We start from the raw sequence: 14,958 nt of genomic DNA, 5'->3' as shown, positions 1-14,958 counted from the left end.
TCAGGGGGGAGTGATCAGATCACAGAGAACACAGCCTCTGGCTATACAGAGACTCAGTGCAATGTCCAAAGACCCCGAGTATTTCCATTGGCCCACACCACCTCCTGCTCTAAGAGCCACTCCTGCAAAGTGGGGCAAAAGGTAGCCATGGAAGGAGTGTTGGCTGGTATTCAGATTTAAATCTGAGGTGCCCCAGAGGGCTTGTGTCCAGCCCAGAGAGGCTAAAAAGTCTTCCAGTGGGGATCAGGGTTAGGTAAGACACAAGTGATAAAGGATGGACCTTCTCGGGCGCAGACAATGTGGCAGAGGTGGCGGAGGACGGAACTGCAGCTGTTCAAATCCCCACTGACCCAGAACGTGTCCCCTAACTTCCCTGAGACTGGTTTTCCCAGGTGGGAAATGGATGGTGAGAATCGAGCAAGACAATGCTACAAATTTCTAGGCACAAGCAAGCCTCCAAAGACATGTGTCCCTCACTCCTCTCCTGACCCATTTAAGTAGTTTTCCTCACTTACTTTGGAGTCAGCAAAAACATATTCTTTCCGCAGGGTCTTCTCCTTCTCTGTTTCCACCAAAATCACCAACTTGTTCAGGAACTTCTGAGACTTGATGAGCTGTAGGACTTAAGAGCAATGAAAGTTCATTTACTCATTCATTGACTTATCACCCGATAGGTAGTCTATGCTATATTCTGGCACCTGATCATCAACAATCCTGGCTTATTTAATACCCCCAGAAGACCCAATTTGTGCCTAGTATCCTAGATCCCTTTGTTCCTGGCTGTATTGCCAGAGAAGGGCTCATGCTTGGGAACGGTCGTGCCGGAACAAGCAAGAGGTAGCCTGGCAGAGCAGTGTGAATTTCATCTTCCTCTCTCTCTCCCTTTCTTTCTTTCTCTTCTCCTCCCCCCACCTCCATTCCTTCCTTCTTTAGCTTTGCTTTTAGTTCATATCTAAATAGTTCATGTCTAAATCAAAATTGTTTACTTCTATCAACAATCAAGACTCAGGCTGCTCTACAAGATTTTTTTTTTCTTTTTTTAACCCCAGTTCCACCTCTCTCCAATGTCCTTCTACCTACAGGCAATTACATTGAACTCCTATGTCCCCTCTCATCATCCTCTCCTCCTACCAAAATATAATTTCAATCCCTCGATCACCTTCCAATAATAATATCATCATTTTGGTCAGGTTAAGTATTCAGTGTGCTATGGTTATGGTAATGCTACTGACAGATAAGCCTGGATTGCTTCTCTTGTCCTACACAACTTTCATTTTTTTCCTGGAGTTAATAATTGCCATGCTTTTACATTGTTCCTAACTATCTTAGCTCGTAACTCTTTTCTGTGTAATCAAGCACTTTCATCAGTTTTACCATCCAGAGCCTCTGGGTCTTCTCTTCTCTGGACTGGTGACCTTTAGGTCTCATGCACAGCCATTACCTTAAGGCCTTCCCTCTTCTTCATTCAGGAGTTCACCTCTCTCGTACTGGATCCAATTTCTCAGATATCAGGTCTTCTTTCTTGTTTAATGCCCACATTTTGGTAAAGCAACATCTCTAATAGTTTTCCAAGCAAGGGAAATAGATACCAAATTCTGGAGGCCTTGCAGGCCTGAAAACCTACCCATACACCTCACTGACAGTTTGAAATAATTTTCCTCAGGACCCTTCCTTAGGAAAACTTGCCCCATCTCTACTTTTTGGCATTGCCGCTGAGAAATTCAATGTCATTTTGATCTACCTGTCTGCATAAGAGTTAACCTGGAAAGCCTGTTTGTCATCCTTGGAAAAGCCTCTGGGAATTTGGATTTGGGGAGGGTCCCCAGCATCTCCTGAACTGATAAGAGCAGCTCAATATCCCTAAACTGTCTATATCAACAGTGTGGTTTATGTTGAACACCTGCTTTCCTCCTGGAAGTCTGGAATTTCAGTATGTGCCATGCAGAGGGTGCCTATGTGACCAGTCCCCATGAAGAACGCTGGGTGCCAACACTCTAATGAGCTTCCCTGGTAGACAACATTTCGCATGTGCGGTCACAACTCACTGGGGGAGCAATTAGGCATGCCCCGTGTGACTGCACTGGGAGAGGTCTCCTGGAAGCCTGTGCTTAATTTCCCCAGGAATTCCTCCCATGGGCCTTTTCTTTTTGCTGGTTTTGCTTTGCATCCTTTCACTGTAATACATCATCGCTGCATGACTTCATGCCAAGTCCTGGGAGTTCTTGGTGAATCGCTGAAATAGTCTTGGGGAGCCCTGACACAGTCTGTAATCTAACTTTGGAAGATCTTAGGATCTTTTCTTTGACTCCAGTGTGGTAAGACTTTCCAGTGCTGTGTGTGCCTCACAGTGGAACAATTTTCTTCCGTTGTGCTGGGCACTTTGTGGGCCAGTTTCAACTTGGAAACTGGTGTTTGGTTCTGAGTTTCTCTCATTGTTTCCATTTTCTCTTACTGCCTTATTTTGGTATTGGATGCCTTAGACTGGTCTAATTTTAAATAATCTCTTCTTTCCTCTTTTCCCTCTCTTTATCCTTTTATTGTACCATCTGGAGCCCTTCCTCAACTTTATCTGGTCTCCCTTCCATTCTGTTTTTATTTTTAAAAAATTTCTGCTGTAATGTTTTAATTTCCCCTTCCCTACCTTCTTCTTCCCCTTTCTTCCTTCCTCCTTCATTTTTATTTTGTTCTCTGAATGCTCCTTTTAAAATAGCATTCTGTTCTTGTTTCGTGGTCCAGTTTCTTTTAACCTGCATAATTTGCTCCCTCCAATTTTTTTTTTTTTTTTTTGTCTGTTTCTTTTTTTGCCTTGAGCCTCACTACCCCTCCCAGGCTTCCCTTCAATGTCCGGTGATCCTTGGCTATGTGTTCCAACGGTGACAGTGGGGGTCTGTCAAGTGAGGCTTCTGCCGATGGGTGGTCTCATGGGCTGACTCACAGCAAACCCCCTGGGTTGGTCACATGCTCCAGAGAAGACTTTTCCAACCTTCCGCCTGCAGGGTGTAGGCCTGGCTGGCAGCATCCTGGCTGGGCGGTGATGAAGGTTATGGTAGGAACCGCTATTTAGTCCTGTTTCCAGTGGGTTCCTCTGTCCTTACCAGGCCTGGTGTCCCCCCAGCCCTTTACCTTCTCCAGAAAACTAACATCCTTGAGTCTAATGAGTGAGGGGAAGCAGAGGGCAGGCTGTGAGGAGTGAGAAAGATCTGGTGGGTCTCTTTTAAAACAGATTTTCATCCAATCCTGATGTTTATAATCTCACCTTTGCCACCTCTAGGGGCCCCTGACAGTATCAATTCCGGTACCCTTTGTGGGTTCTGTGGTATGAGTCAGGTGTCTCAATTTTTCCTACTACATGCTTAACATTGAGCCTTTTGGGTTCCTTTAAGTTGGTTATCATTATCCATCTGCTTTTCAGCACTTAGAATTTTGCTGCCATCTCACTCTCTTGGTTCCTGTGAGTTTTGCTTTTAGGAGGGGAACTGACAAGCGTGTATGTTCAACCGCCATCTTGACTGGAAATCTTACCCAAGGGAAATTGCAGGCGTCCTCTGTGCTCAGTAATCCCATCAGCCTTGTCAGCAGCAGTAAATTACCCATGGTGTGATTCCTACTGCTGCCAACTGGGATGCCCTGAGACTCTCCCCAGTCTGCTACTATGAGGCCATGTATCCTTCCTTCTGAACTTCTGTTTTTTCCTTGACCCCCATTTTTAGGATTGTGAGGCTGCTTCCAAGATGTGATATTGTGCTTGGTGAGGATTAGTATTCTATCAGGGCTGGTTAGGAGCCCACTGGCCCCCACACTGTCCTCACCAAGCCCAGGACAGGTGCCCAGTCTCTACATCATCCGTGCTTCGGCCACTCGAGGCTCACTCACATGACAAGCCTGCCCCCATCTCGGAACCTCTGCCCAAGGATTTTTCTGTGGTTTTTGTGTGGCTAGCATCTTCCTGACAGGCAGATGCCGGCTCCAATGGCAGTCTTCCATCACTGTCCTAACATCCTCTCTACATTCCCAGCCTCAAGCTCCTCACTCCCTGACACTTTCCTGGCTCACGTTATCTGTGTACTTGGTTATTTTCTCCTTGACTCTTACTTGCACGGAACCTCCCCGAGAGCCAGGACCCCTCCCGGCTCATTGGTCTTTGCATCCCCAGGGCCTGGCATGTAGTGACCGCTCAGTGAGCGAATACATTATGATTTCCTGATACAGCCACTGGCTTTTCCTCCGCATAGAAGACCTCAATGCCAAGCTATTCAAGAACATGGGGACAGGAGCAGGGAAAGGAACTCCCAACGCCTGCCATCAAAGATCTCCTCCAGATGATCAGCACTTACAATAACCATGATTGGAAACTGATTGTGCCAGGATGGGCTAACGGCATGCTTTATGCCACCAGTGCTCATGAGTCTCTCAGGAATCCATCTGATGGATGTGGACACAGAGGCTCTGAATAGTCAATAATTTAAGGTCACACCATGATCAAGCTGTGAAGGCAGTGGTAAATCCAGTTTACCCAGAGTCCCTCGCTGCACAAGCACACTGCCTCCAAGGCTGGCTATAAAGAGGGCACCGTGCTCAGTTGGTTAGGTGACTGCCTTTGGCTTAGGTCGTGATCCTGGAGTCCTGAGATCAAGTCCTGCTCAGTGGGGGTCTGCTTCTCCCTCTGACCCTCTCCCTTCTCATGTTCTCTCTCTCGTTCTCTCAAATAAATAAATAAAATATTAAAAAAAAAAAAAAAAAAAGAGGGCACCCAAACACATGGCCACTTGGACTGTGTCTCTGCATTGGCCTTGAATTCCTTTGTTCATTCATTCACTCATGGATTCATTCAGTATATACTGACTGGTCACATACTATGCCCAAGTGCTGTTCTAGACTCTGGGGACTGATTTAGCAGATAACAAAAAAGATCCACTTCCTGGCCTCTGTGGAGGCCCCATGTATTTGGTGGGGGGAGCTGGGGATTTATGAGCAACACTGCAAGCGCCTTAATCCATCGGCAGTCCTTGAGTATGCACCTGCTGAATACCAGGTCCCGTGCTAGGTCTACAGATTGCAGAGCATGTGAGATCAAAACCCGGCCCTTGGGAGGAAGGGGACTTGGGGACAAGTAATCGTGTTCTGATGTGACAGAGGCCATGGCAGAGGGTGAGCTGGGCTCCACAGCCTGGAGGGAGGACAGGAAGCAGGTGGGTGTCGCCCGCAGAGTCTGGGTTGGCAGGATCTGGGCATCCACGCTTCTCTTTTTAAGGGCTCGTGAACCCCCACTGTACAGTGTATCTCAACTCGAGCTGGGGTCTCTCAGGGCACCTCTTCTCCAGCTTGGCTCTTTCACCCATCCCTGATTTGATGGCAAATTTCACACCGTCCAGAATTCCACAAAGGAATATATTCACCCTCCAGGCGGTCAACCCATCATCATTGCTGTCCATTCCATAGAACATCTCCAACTTTTACTTTGGCTTTCAGGGCCCTGTCCACATCTGGGACCCCATGCCCTGCTGCTCCTCCCTTTGGGCCACAAGGGACATGGGATTTCCCTAACAAATCTGCTCCAGCACAGGCCATTCTCAGTCCCAGGGTCCTCCCCTAGTTTATGCTTGGTGAACTCCTATTCACCCTTCAAAGCCCTAGACAGAGCCATCTGTGGTGTGAAGCCTCCCTACACACCCCACAACAGAGCTAATCAATCCTCCTTCCAGGCCAACCTCCCATCTGACACACAGTCTAATACATGCTCACAGGTCAACTCTCCCTTCTACGACACTACATCTCTGAGGGGCTCTAACTTAGGGTTGGTCCATGGAAAATACTCCAAAGAGAAAATGTCCATTGAATTAAATTGGCAAGGGTTCACAGTGCTTCCCAGTACCTGGGAGGGATTTCCTGCAGTTCAGAAACCTTGAGCTGGTTAGAGCAGTCAGGCTCTCTGGCACTCTCTCTCCTCATCCTCGGCTTTGGTTTCCTCTTCTACCCCTTTCAGCTGTAACTCATTCTGTGTGTGACGTGTGAGAGGAAAGCATGGCTCTAAGTGGATCACTCTCAACACACCATCTCTTGGCCCAACGTGGCAGTGAATGAGGGAGCCGTCTCAACACTGACCTCAACTATGCATCAACAGGACAGCTGGTCACTCTCCAGGGTCTACGGACTTCATTCCCTGGTCCCTCCTCGCTGCTCTGTGCTGCCTTACCGTGGAAGGATCATTACAGCGATGATGGTGTTTAATTGAGCACCTACTACCTACTATGAAGTTTATCTATTTAAGACTCAGGGCTGCCATGACAAGAGTCATTAAGATCCTTTTGACAAGAGTACACTGAGCATCAGAGACATCTGGGCTCTAGACCAGGGTCACAAGCGGCCAAGCTGGGATATGAGGCTAGACTCTTAACTTCCTCCCTGAGCTATCTACGCTCTTCCCCTCCCTGAATGGAGCTGGTCCCCAGACTCCCTCTCTACCTGCTGCCCTGAGAGCATCCCTCGGACTCTGGGGCCACCGCCCAGATGGGACTTGGCAGCAAGAGGCTGCAAGATGGGCCAGGCCCCTGAGGGGTAGACCTCCAGTCCCTGGCCTCTGCCTGGACATTCTGCCAGGGTTCAGTGCTGCGGCAGGACATAGAGGGGGTGCTCTCATATGCACTAGGTCCTCCACCTCTCACAACAAGCCTAGGAGAAATCCATTATGATGATGATATAATTCCCATTTCACAGATGAAGAAAATGAGGCCCAGAGAGCTTAAGTAACCAGGCCAACATGATCTTGCCAGCCAGTGGCAGAGCCTATGTCTGAACTGGGCAGCCCAGCTGTGAGGGCTACCTGCACGCTTATCCCTGTCCTGTGAGGCCCCAAGCTGGCACTGAGTATCTGGTTTCCCTTCCCGCCCCTCTGGAGGTCCAGCCATACTGGACATTATTTGTAGGGCTCGGCTGTCAAGCCAGTAGCTGCCATCTGAATAGACAGCCCAGGTCCGGCGTTCCTGACGGGGTGAGGCTGGGGCATGTGAATCTGGGGACTGTGGGTGTCTCCTAGTGGGGAGGCGTGTAGTCACAGAGAACAGCCCCCCAGGGCCACGCCTTTAAGCTCACTTCCCCAGGGTCTGGTGGAAGGAGGCGAAACGTATGGGAAGGCCTCGAGAAGGAGTGGGTGTGAGGTGGGCCTGAGAGCTGGCTCGGGGTTCCACAGACAGGGTGAGGGGAGGTGGTGAGAGCCTAGCGCAGGGGTGGATGTGGCTGGCAGGACTCCTCCTCCGGCTGTTCTGTGACGAGCCGGTCCACGAGGAGCAGCACAGCAGGATGCGAGCACCATGGTGGCAGGGGTCTTACTCTTGTTGTGGGGGTAGAACTTGTCCTCAGAACCGTCCTTGCCCTTCTTCATTATCAACTTCCCAGACTCAACATCGACTTTGAGCTGCAGTTTCTGAGGGATCCCCAGAGACTCCGACTTGACCTGCAAGGAAGAGCGGGGTGGGGAGATGTGGTCATCCTCGCTGTGTGCGGGCTCCGGGGTCCAGCCTGGGAGTCCCCTGCCTGTGTGACTGGGCGGCCCCTGGCCAGTCCAGCCCTGGCATCCCAGGTGGTGCCATCGGACTTCAACCTCTGAGCATCCTTCACCCCAGAGCCCAAGTCCACGTTTCTACAGGCAGCCCCCCGAGAACCACGAAACTGTGCAAAAGACCCCGGCTATACCTAGTACACCCATCGCCTGTTCTGCCAACGGGTTTGGAGCAGGGAGCAGGTGAACTACTGGAGAATAAGTCAGTCTCACCTCCATGTGACAACACTCATTCATCTGATGTGCCGTCGACTTCCCAGAAAGGATGTTGGTAACAGATTTGAGCTCCTAGGCATTGTTACAACTAACCATTGAACGTTTACTGATAATAATTAGGAAAAAGACAATTGTCTAGCAGGCACACTCAGAAGCTGAAGACATAAATATAGAATTATCATCAGGGCCAGAAAGGCCTTTGGGTGGGGGCATCTTGTCCCGTGTTTCTGAATGTGGGACCAGGGCTAGGCTGCCTACCTACACCAGGATCTCTGTGGATTATTAAGAAAAACAAATTTCTGGGCCTGAGCTAGGAGGTTCTAACTCAGTCACTCTCGGGGAATTCATGGGAATTATATATTTTTCCGACTTCTCCCTTGAGGCACTACTTTGCAGCTAGTTTCAGTGCGGGGGGAGGTGAGGGGGTGCTGTCTGATGTCACTCACTGCGCCCATTTGGAGAAGGACAAGTGTGCAGCATCTTGGGCTGAGAAGGCCTTCTCTGGGGAGCCTCTCCCGAAGGTTGCACAGACCTGTCTGGGTGCCCATTCTCCACCGGTGGCTCTGCCAGCCACTACCCTCAGTGTTGGGCTCCTTGCCCTTGGATAGCTGAGCCAAGATCTGTCCTTCCACAGGGACAAGAATGGTCCCCAGCCTCCAACTGTGGAATACAAGGACACGGCCACTTACCTCAAAGGTGACTGGAGGGATGAGGGAACGCCGGTGGGGAGACTCGGCTCCTTCGTGCAGCAAGGCCTTGACCTGTGGATGTAAACACACAGGGCCCTTCAGGCGGGGAGGGGCAGGGAAGGCAGATTCCTTTGGAGGACAGGGTCAAAGGGAGCCTACAGCCTGTACCCTTGGGCATTGTCTAAGCAAAGAGAGGGCCAAAAAGAAGCCAAGAGAAGCTGCAGGATCCCTCAGTACCTTATCTTCAATGGAGGACAGTAGACTTGTCAGTTGGCTGAGCTTGGCCACCATGTTGACTGGATTGGCCTCACCAGGCACCTGAGGAAAAGGACAAGTAAGGACAGCAGTCACAGAGTGTCAGCCACGGACAGGCGCTCCGCTGGGCCCTTTCCACACTCCAGCTCATTTCGCCCTCTCTGTACTATGATAATTCCCCTTTGCAGACAAGGAAATCAGAGCTACCTATAATCACCTCAAGATTATAATGGCCAAAAAGCAAACCTTCATTTCATCTCCCCTCTTAAACCTGCTTCTCCAACTGCTGCATACCTCATCATCCACTCAGGTGCTTAAACAAAATTCTAGGATTGGCTTTGATCATGACCTTTGCTCCCCCTTACCTCAATTCCAGTGCTGCTTCTCCTCTACTTCTAAAATACAGCCGTCTCACTGCTGGAACCCACCACTGGGAGAAAATTATCCATGCTCCTTGCCCTGCCCTCTAAGACTCTGTATGATAACCCGTCATCCCCAGCCACTCCCATCCTCACCTCTGACCTGCTTGTGGCCTTGACCTTATACTCCCTGAGGAATGCCCAGAGACACGGAGGTCACCTGGGGAGACCACACTAGCAAAAGTAGCCATGAGGGCATCTCTGTCAAACCATCCTGCTTTGTTTCTTATCAGTCACCTTGGTCATGCATTTGTTCATTGCGCCTTCCCTGCTGGAACATGAGCCCTGTGAGAACTGGGACTGTGAGGATGGTGTTCAGTGCTGTGATCTGGGTGCTCGGAACAGCGCCTGGCCAAGAAGGTGCTCGGTCAAGTTCAACCCACACAGGAGTCCCAGAGAGCCGAAGTTACTCGTCTGAGGACACATTGCTAGTGAAAGGCAGAGCAGGACTTGAATCCGTGACTGTCTGGAGACCCGGTCCACAGTCTCAAGCATCTACTCCCAGAACCAATGTTTACAAAGCATCTACTCTGGGACAGGTGAGTGGTCACACATGTGGAATTAAGGACACCATCCCTGCCTTTCAGAAGTTGGAGGATAAAATCAGACATGTGTATGGAACAGAATGAGGGTTATCACCAACCCTGTGAAGTCCCTTTACCCCAGCCCTTGCTTAGAAAATCAGCCAGGCTACACTTGCTTCTGACCTCAAATTTCCACGCCTTCCCCCACCACTTGAAAGTACTACGGGTACCAGCCCCACCGGCTACCACGACCACCCCCAACCACCACCCATCACCCCTTGAAACTGTCCTAGCTTCGTCAACACTTCAAACACATCAGATTTGCCGACACTTTCTCCGATTATTTTGGTTTTGCCCTGCTGCTCAACAAAGCTCACAATCAGCCTGTGCTTATTATCATTATTATCATCGCTTATCATCCATGAGTGAAAAGCCTCGAGGTATGGAAAGGAAGGAGATATGGAACGGAGGGAGAGACATGGGTTGGGGGGGTGGGGGGTGGAACAGACTGGCTGGTCAGCCGTGGGGCAATTCAGGATTCCTTTGCTTTGGGTGTTTTTTCTCATAAAGAATTGAAGAGATCATAGATTCAACCGCTTCTTTTCCCTCTCAGACACTTGGATTAGTGACCCACTTGCCACCTGGGGCAGTCACCCTACAGTTCGAGGCTGGTATCTTGCCCTCTCTTCTGAGTCTGTGTCTTATTATTAACCAAGTGTGAATGAAGTTATTGACAAACAGGGAGCCTGTTCTTGAAACAAAAGTTATTAACATGATGGCAAAGCTTTGCCTGCCGGTCTGTCTCCCGGTGGGAAGAACATACAGAACAGGATGTGTTCTTCCATGACGCCAAGCACGTTTTAAATGCATCCACTCATCTAATCCTCGTGGGAACAATTCTTCTAATCCTTGCTTTTCGGAGGGGAAACTGAGTCAGAGTGGTGCGTCAACGTGTCCAAGGTCGCACAGCTACTGGAGACCTGAGACGTGAATGTAAATGTAGCCCCGGGTTCTCAGCTGATGGCAATTTTGCCCACCAAAGGGCATTTGACAATGTCTGGAGACATTTCGGGTTGTCACAGCTGAGGGGATGCTAGTGGCATCAAGCCAGTAGAGACAAGGAGGTGTTAACATGCTACGACGCACAGGATAGTCCCCCCCCCACCAAGAATAATCTGGCCCCAAATGTCACTCAGGTCAAGGCTGAGGACATAATTCACAGCTTAGCCTAGAAGTGAGCGAACTGGCCTGAATGTATGATACCTGGGAGTTCCCATAACCGGTCCAGTTATTTTACTTCGGTTTTTAGTCGCCCTTTGAAAGGGAGGATGTGGGTTCCAAGGTTAACGACTCTTTCTCACATGGGGCAGAGCCATGTCTCCCAGCCCTTGAGGTCCGCAGTCATGGTTGATAATGTTGCATTTGCCCCTCCCATCCGTTCTCAAATTCTACACGGGGGCCCGGGGGCCCCAGCCGGTGTCGCCAACCAGAGGGGAAGGGCCACATGTCCGTGGAGTAGGGCAGTCAGTTGCCTCATACAAGCGATTTCAGTCACTCTTTCACAGAACCCTGCGGTGGCAGACACGCTCTGACCATTCCACAGATGCGGAAAACAAGCACCAGTGGGGGGGTGGGGCCATTACTGCACTCAGCTGTTTCTCATCTTGGGGACAGTGTTCCTTCCTCGACCTCAGGCAGCCTTCCCACTTCCTCCTCTACCTGTGAATTTCTGAAGGCATCAAGAATGACCTCTCTGCGTTTTTTTTTTATGAGTCAGGGTCTCATAAGGGAGAGTGGGAACGAGAACCCTTTTTCTCGGTCCATGTCTGATACCACCTCATCCCTGCTCGGTCTTGTCACTGAAAGTAAACACCAGCTGGCGGGTTGGCTTAACTCTCTGGGGGCCTCACCCTCTTCTGATCTGTTTCAAAGATGTGGGTGTGTGGTCTTCGTGTTCAAACTATTTAAATGTTAGTGTCTGGCAGGGCCCCTGATTTGCTTAGATTTGCTTTTACTTTCCCAGAAATTAACGTCTCATCGTTCACTTCAAGGAAAGCAAAATTACCTTCCCAATTTCTGGGTGAATTTTTAAGTTCACAATAGCACATAGACCTTTTCTCAGTTAAAAAATCTCTAGCAAACAGTCTGGTCAAGGCTGAAGTCCCCCTCGGCCTAGCCTCTTCTCCCTCATCCTATCCCTCCACGTGGTGACCAGAGGAGCCCTTTGGGTTCCAATCTTTCTGGTCCGATGTCCACACATGTATCATTTATCGACTATTCTGCCATTTGCTTTTTTCTGCCCCCCAGTATGCCTTGGGGAATCTGTCCACATCAGTGTGCCCACCTTAGAACAGAATTCTGGGGGCATACTTTAACCAATTCCACATTTGGGTGATTTCCAAGGTTTTTTGTGTTTTTAGAGACAAAGCCACAATAAACATCTCTGCCCAGTAGACAGCTGTCTACATATAGAACTGCTTGCTTGAAGGATGTGTGCGTTTAACATTGCCACTGCAGGTGGCCAAATGGCTTCTCAGAAAATCTCCCTTTTTAAATTCACTCCCAGCCACAGAGCAGAGTGGTGACCCTATGTGAGTCCCTGACCCCAGAACCCCGAGTCATAAGGTTGAACTTCTTTTCATGTATATATATTGGTCATTCCTATCCCTCTTCAGTAACACAGCCTTTCTTTATAGCCTCTCCACATTTTAAAACTTGGGTTTTTCCTTCATTATTTGGAGGAGGTTTTGTTTTTGTTAACATCTGAATCCTTTGTCCCTTATATCTGTTGCATGTACTCTCTCTGGAGATATGGCTTTTGCGTTTTTTTTTTTAACTCTCCTGGTGACAACCTCTGGATGCACACAACTTTGCTCAGTGGATGACTTGGCCTTGGCCGCTGCCAGACTGTGAGCCTTTTGTGGGAGGAGCAGGGAGCACTTTCGCCCTGCTCTTTTTGGGGCAAGAGGCAGGATCAAGCATTTAGGCACCTCACATTCTCCTTTCCCAATAGTTTCCCAGGAGCAGTGATTTTTTTAAAAAGGCCCTTCCCGGCTTCCCTATTTAGCACCTACTAGTTTCTGCTGATGGGTGCGTAATTTGAATTTTTTTTCCTTAAATCAAAATCAGGCAGCGGGGAAATGCCTTATCGGAGGAACAGAGTTTTGAGACTCCCAGCCCCCCTCCCCATGTTCTGCTGGTCTAGCCAACTCCGGGCAGGAGAGCACAGCAGAGGTGGGGGCTCCCTTCTGAGCCCTCGAGACTCCTGCTACCTTATCCCCCACCCCTCACCCCCACCCCGGGTTTATCAGTCTCGTCTTTTCAACCCCGAAGCCTTTACCTGAGGCCGTGGACGGAGGCCTGGGGAGAGCTGCTGGTCAAACAACCTTTGCAGAGACTCCAAGGAGGGGAGGGTCCGGAGGACTTCGCTGGGAGCAGGGGACAAGGTGAAGGTCAAGGATTAGTCAGGACCCAGATGAGGCAGGCTTTAGCTGGAGGCACGGTCACACCCGATCTGGCAAAGGCAGAGATCCTTCCCAGAAGGACAAGCCCAGGCAAAGATCCCAGGCCTGCCAGTGCTGGCCCACCCCCACCCCAGCCCCCCACTTCTTCCCATCCCCCACCCCGGGCCGAACTGAAGTCATGATGCGTAGACCTGATTTACCTCTGGTTAGCCAGACTCGGAGCCTGCAAATAATTGGAATCTAGAGTCACGAAACTACTTTGAAATCACTGAGTAAGCCAAGGTTCCCGACCTTCGGTGTTTATAAGAATCGCAAACACTTCGGAGTGTTAAAAATGCAAATTTCTGGGCCCCAACCAGATTTGGTCTGGAATCTGCATTTTAAATGTGTGCCCCAGGGGCTTCCTGTGCCGGTGTTCTGAGCATTCTGGTTCAAATCCCCTGCTCACTACTGAGGTGGACACCTGGAGAGATTTTTCAATGTTTAATTCATCCACGACTCCTACACCAGAGCTACCCATTCTTCGTTCCCTTCATATTGGTTTATGCTAGGCAGCAGACAATTTTGAGTTCTATTTCTCACTTAGGATTTCACCCAAAACTTCATGTATTTACCTGCTTAACATTCTGTCGGTTTCCAAATATTCAACTGAGAATATGTGCCAAAATGAATTGCTAGATACCTGGGTTATTTTGAGATCTTGTTGATTACAAATAAAGAGTGCTCTGAACAGATTGTCCCTACAGCTTTTCTTATTTTCAATCACAATTTTATGATGAGTGATGGTGTCCAATCACGGGCCTCAGGTACTGTCTAAGCCTACTTATTTGAGGTAATGTCTGCCTTCTTTCTGTGATCTTCTCCTTTCTCTTTTAGTGGGTGTAACAGTGCATTTCAGTATTGATACATTGACAGAATGTCTTTAATTTATTGTCTTTAAACATTTTTCTACATGGTTGGTTTCTACTATATTTCTCTTTGTATACACTGCTTGTGTCCTTTGTCACTGTCCTGTTGGAAATTTTGTTAGAATTTTTAGACATTGGTATAAACTCAGCACACCGCTTTGCTTTATATTTAATCTAGATGTTGTAAGGATTTCTTTCCCCCATTCTGTTATTGTCATCCTAGGCAGGCTGGATCTCATTGTACAATACCTGATACGTAGGGGTGCCTGGGTGGCTCAGTGGGTTAAAATACCTGGTACCTTTTTATTGTTCAATTTTTCATCTTTTCCTTGGTAATTCTTTGCTTACCTTTGTTAAGAATGTATCATCAGCAATTATTTGGTCATTTTACGTTGGTTTCTCACTTGCTTTTTTAGAGTTATATATGGCTTTTTCTTGTTGATATTATACATTCATTCTTAATTTCTCATCTAGAATTTTTTTATATATATATATGTAGTGGAATTAAGTTCATCTTTCTCTGTCTTGCTATTCAATCCCACTCAACAGTGCTCACTCTTTTTTCCATCATTTCCTTGGGTTAGTCCATTGCATAAGCTCTTCTTGAGTATGGAAGAATTTGTTTTTAGGCTCTATATCATTCATTTAACCAAAAATCCAGAGCTCCCAGCATGCACCAGGCATGTCACAGATTTCAGATTTAGGATGTCTCACAGCTTGGGGGCTGGGGGGATGGTGTTACAGCCTTCCGACTTTGAAGGAGGTCACACAAGGCTTTCCTTTGGGGACCAAGGATGGGGGGCAGGGAGCTGACTTGGGGGGGGGGGGCGGTGGCAAACTGGGTTTTGGGTTTCCCCACCCCTTCCGCCAGAGCTCCAGCATCCGTGCGTGCACAGTGACACTCCCTTTAAACTGTCATTGTCAGAAA

General features: G+C 48.9%; 1 protein-coding gene across 1 annotated transcript in view; it reads right to left on the bottom strand.

Moving 5' to 3' along the window:
• Positions 1-14,958, bottom strand: part of INPP5D (inositol polyphosphate-5-phosphatase D) — a 111,461-nt gene that overhangs the window by 35,782 nt on the left and 60,721 nt on the right. Inside the window, exons 6-10 of the mRNA XM_059393738.1 lie at positions 12,999-13,086; positions 8,698-8,778; positions 8,461-8,532; positions 7,327-7,450; positions 516-622 (exon numbers count right to left, since the gene is read on the bottom strand). Of these exons, the coding sequence (XP_059249721.1) occupies positions 516-622; positions 7,327-7,450; positions 8,461-8,532; positions 8,698-8,778; positions 12,999-13,086 (472 nt within the window). The remainder of the gene's footprint in view (positions 1-515; positions 623-7,326; positions 7,451-8,460; positions 8,533-8,697; positions 8,779-12,998; positions 13,087-14,958) is intronic.

Source organism: Mustela nigripes, chromosome 3, assembly GCF_022355385.1.
Source record: "Mustela nigripes isolate SB6536 chromosome 3, MUSNIG.SB6536, whole genome shotgun sequence".
Classification (NCBI taxonomy): domain Eukaryota; kingdom Metazoa; phylum Chordata; class Mammalia; order Carnivora; family Mustelidae; genus Mustela; species Mustela nigripes.
The sequence above is the reverse complement of the archived record's forward strand: the minus strand, read 5'-3'. Positions and strand labels throughout refer to the sequence as shown.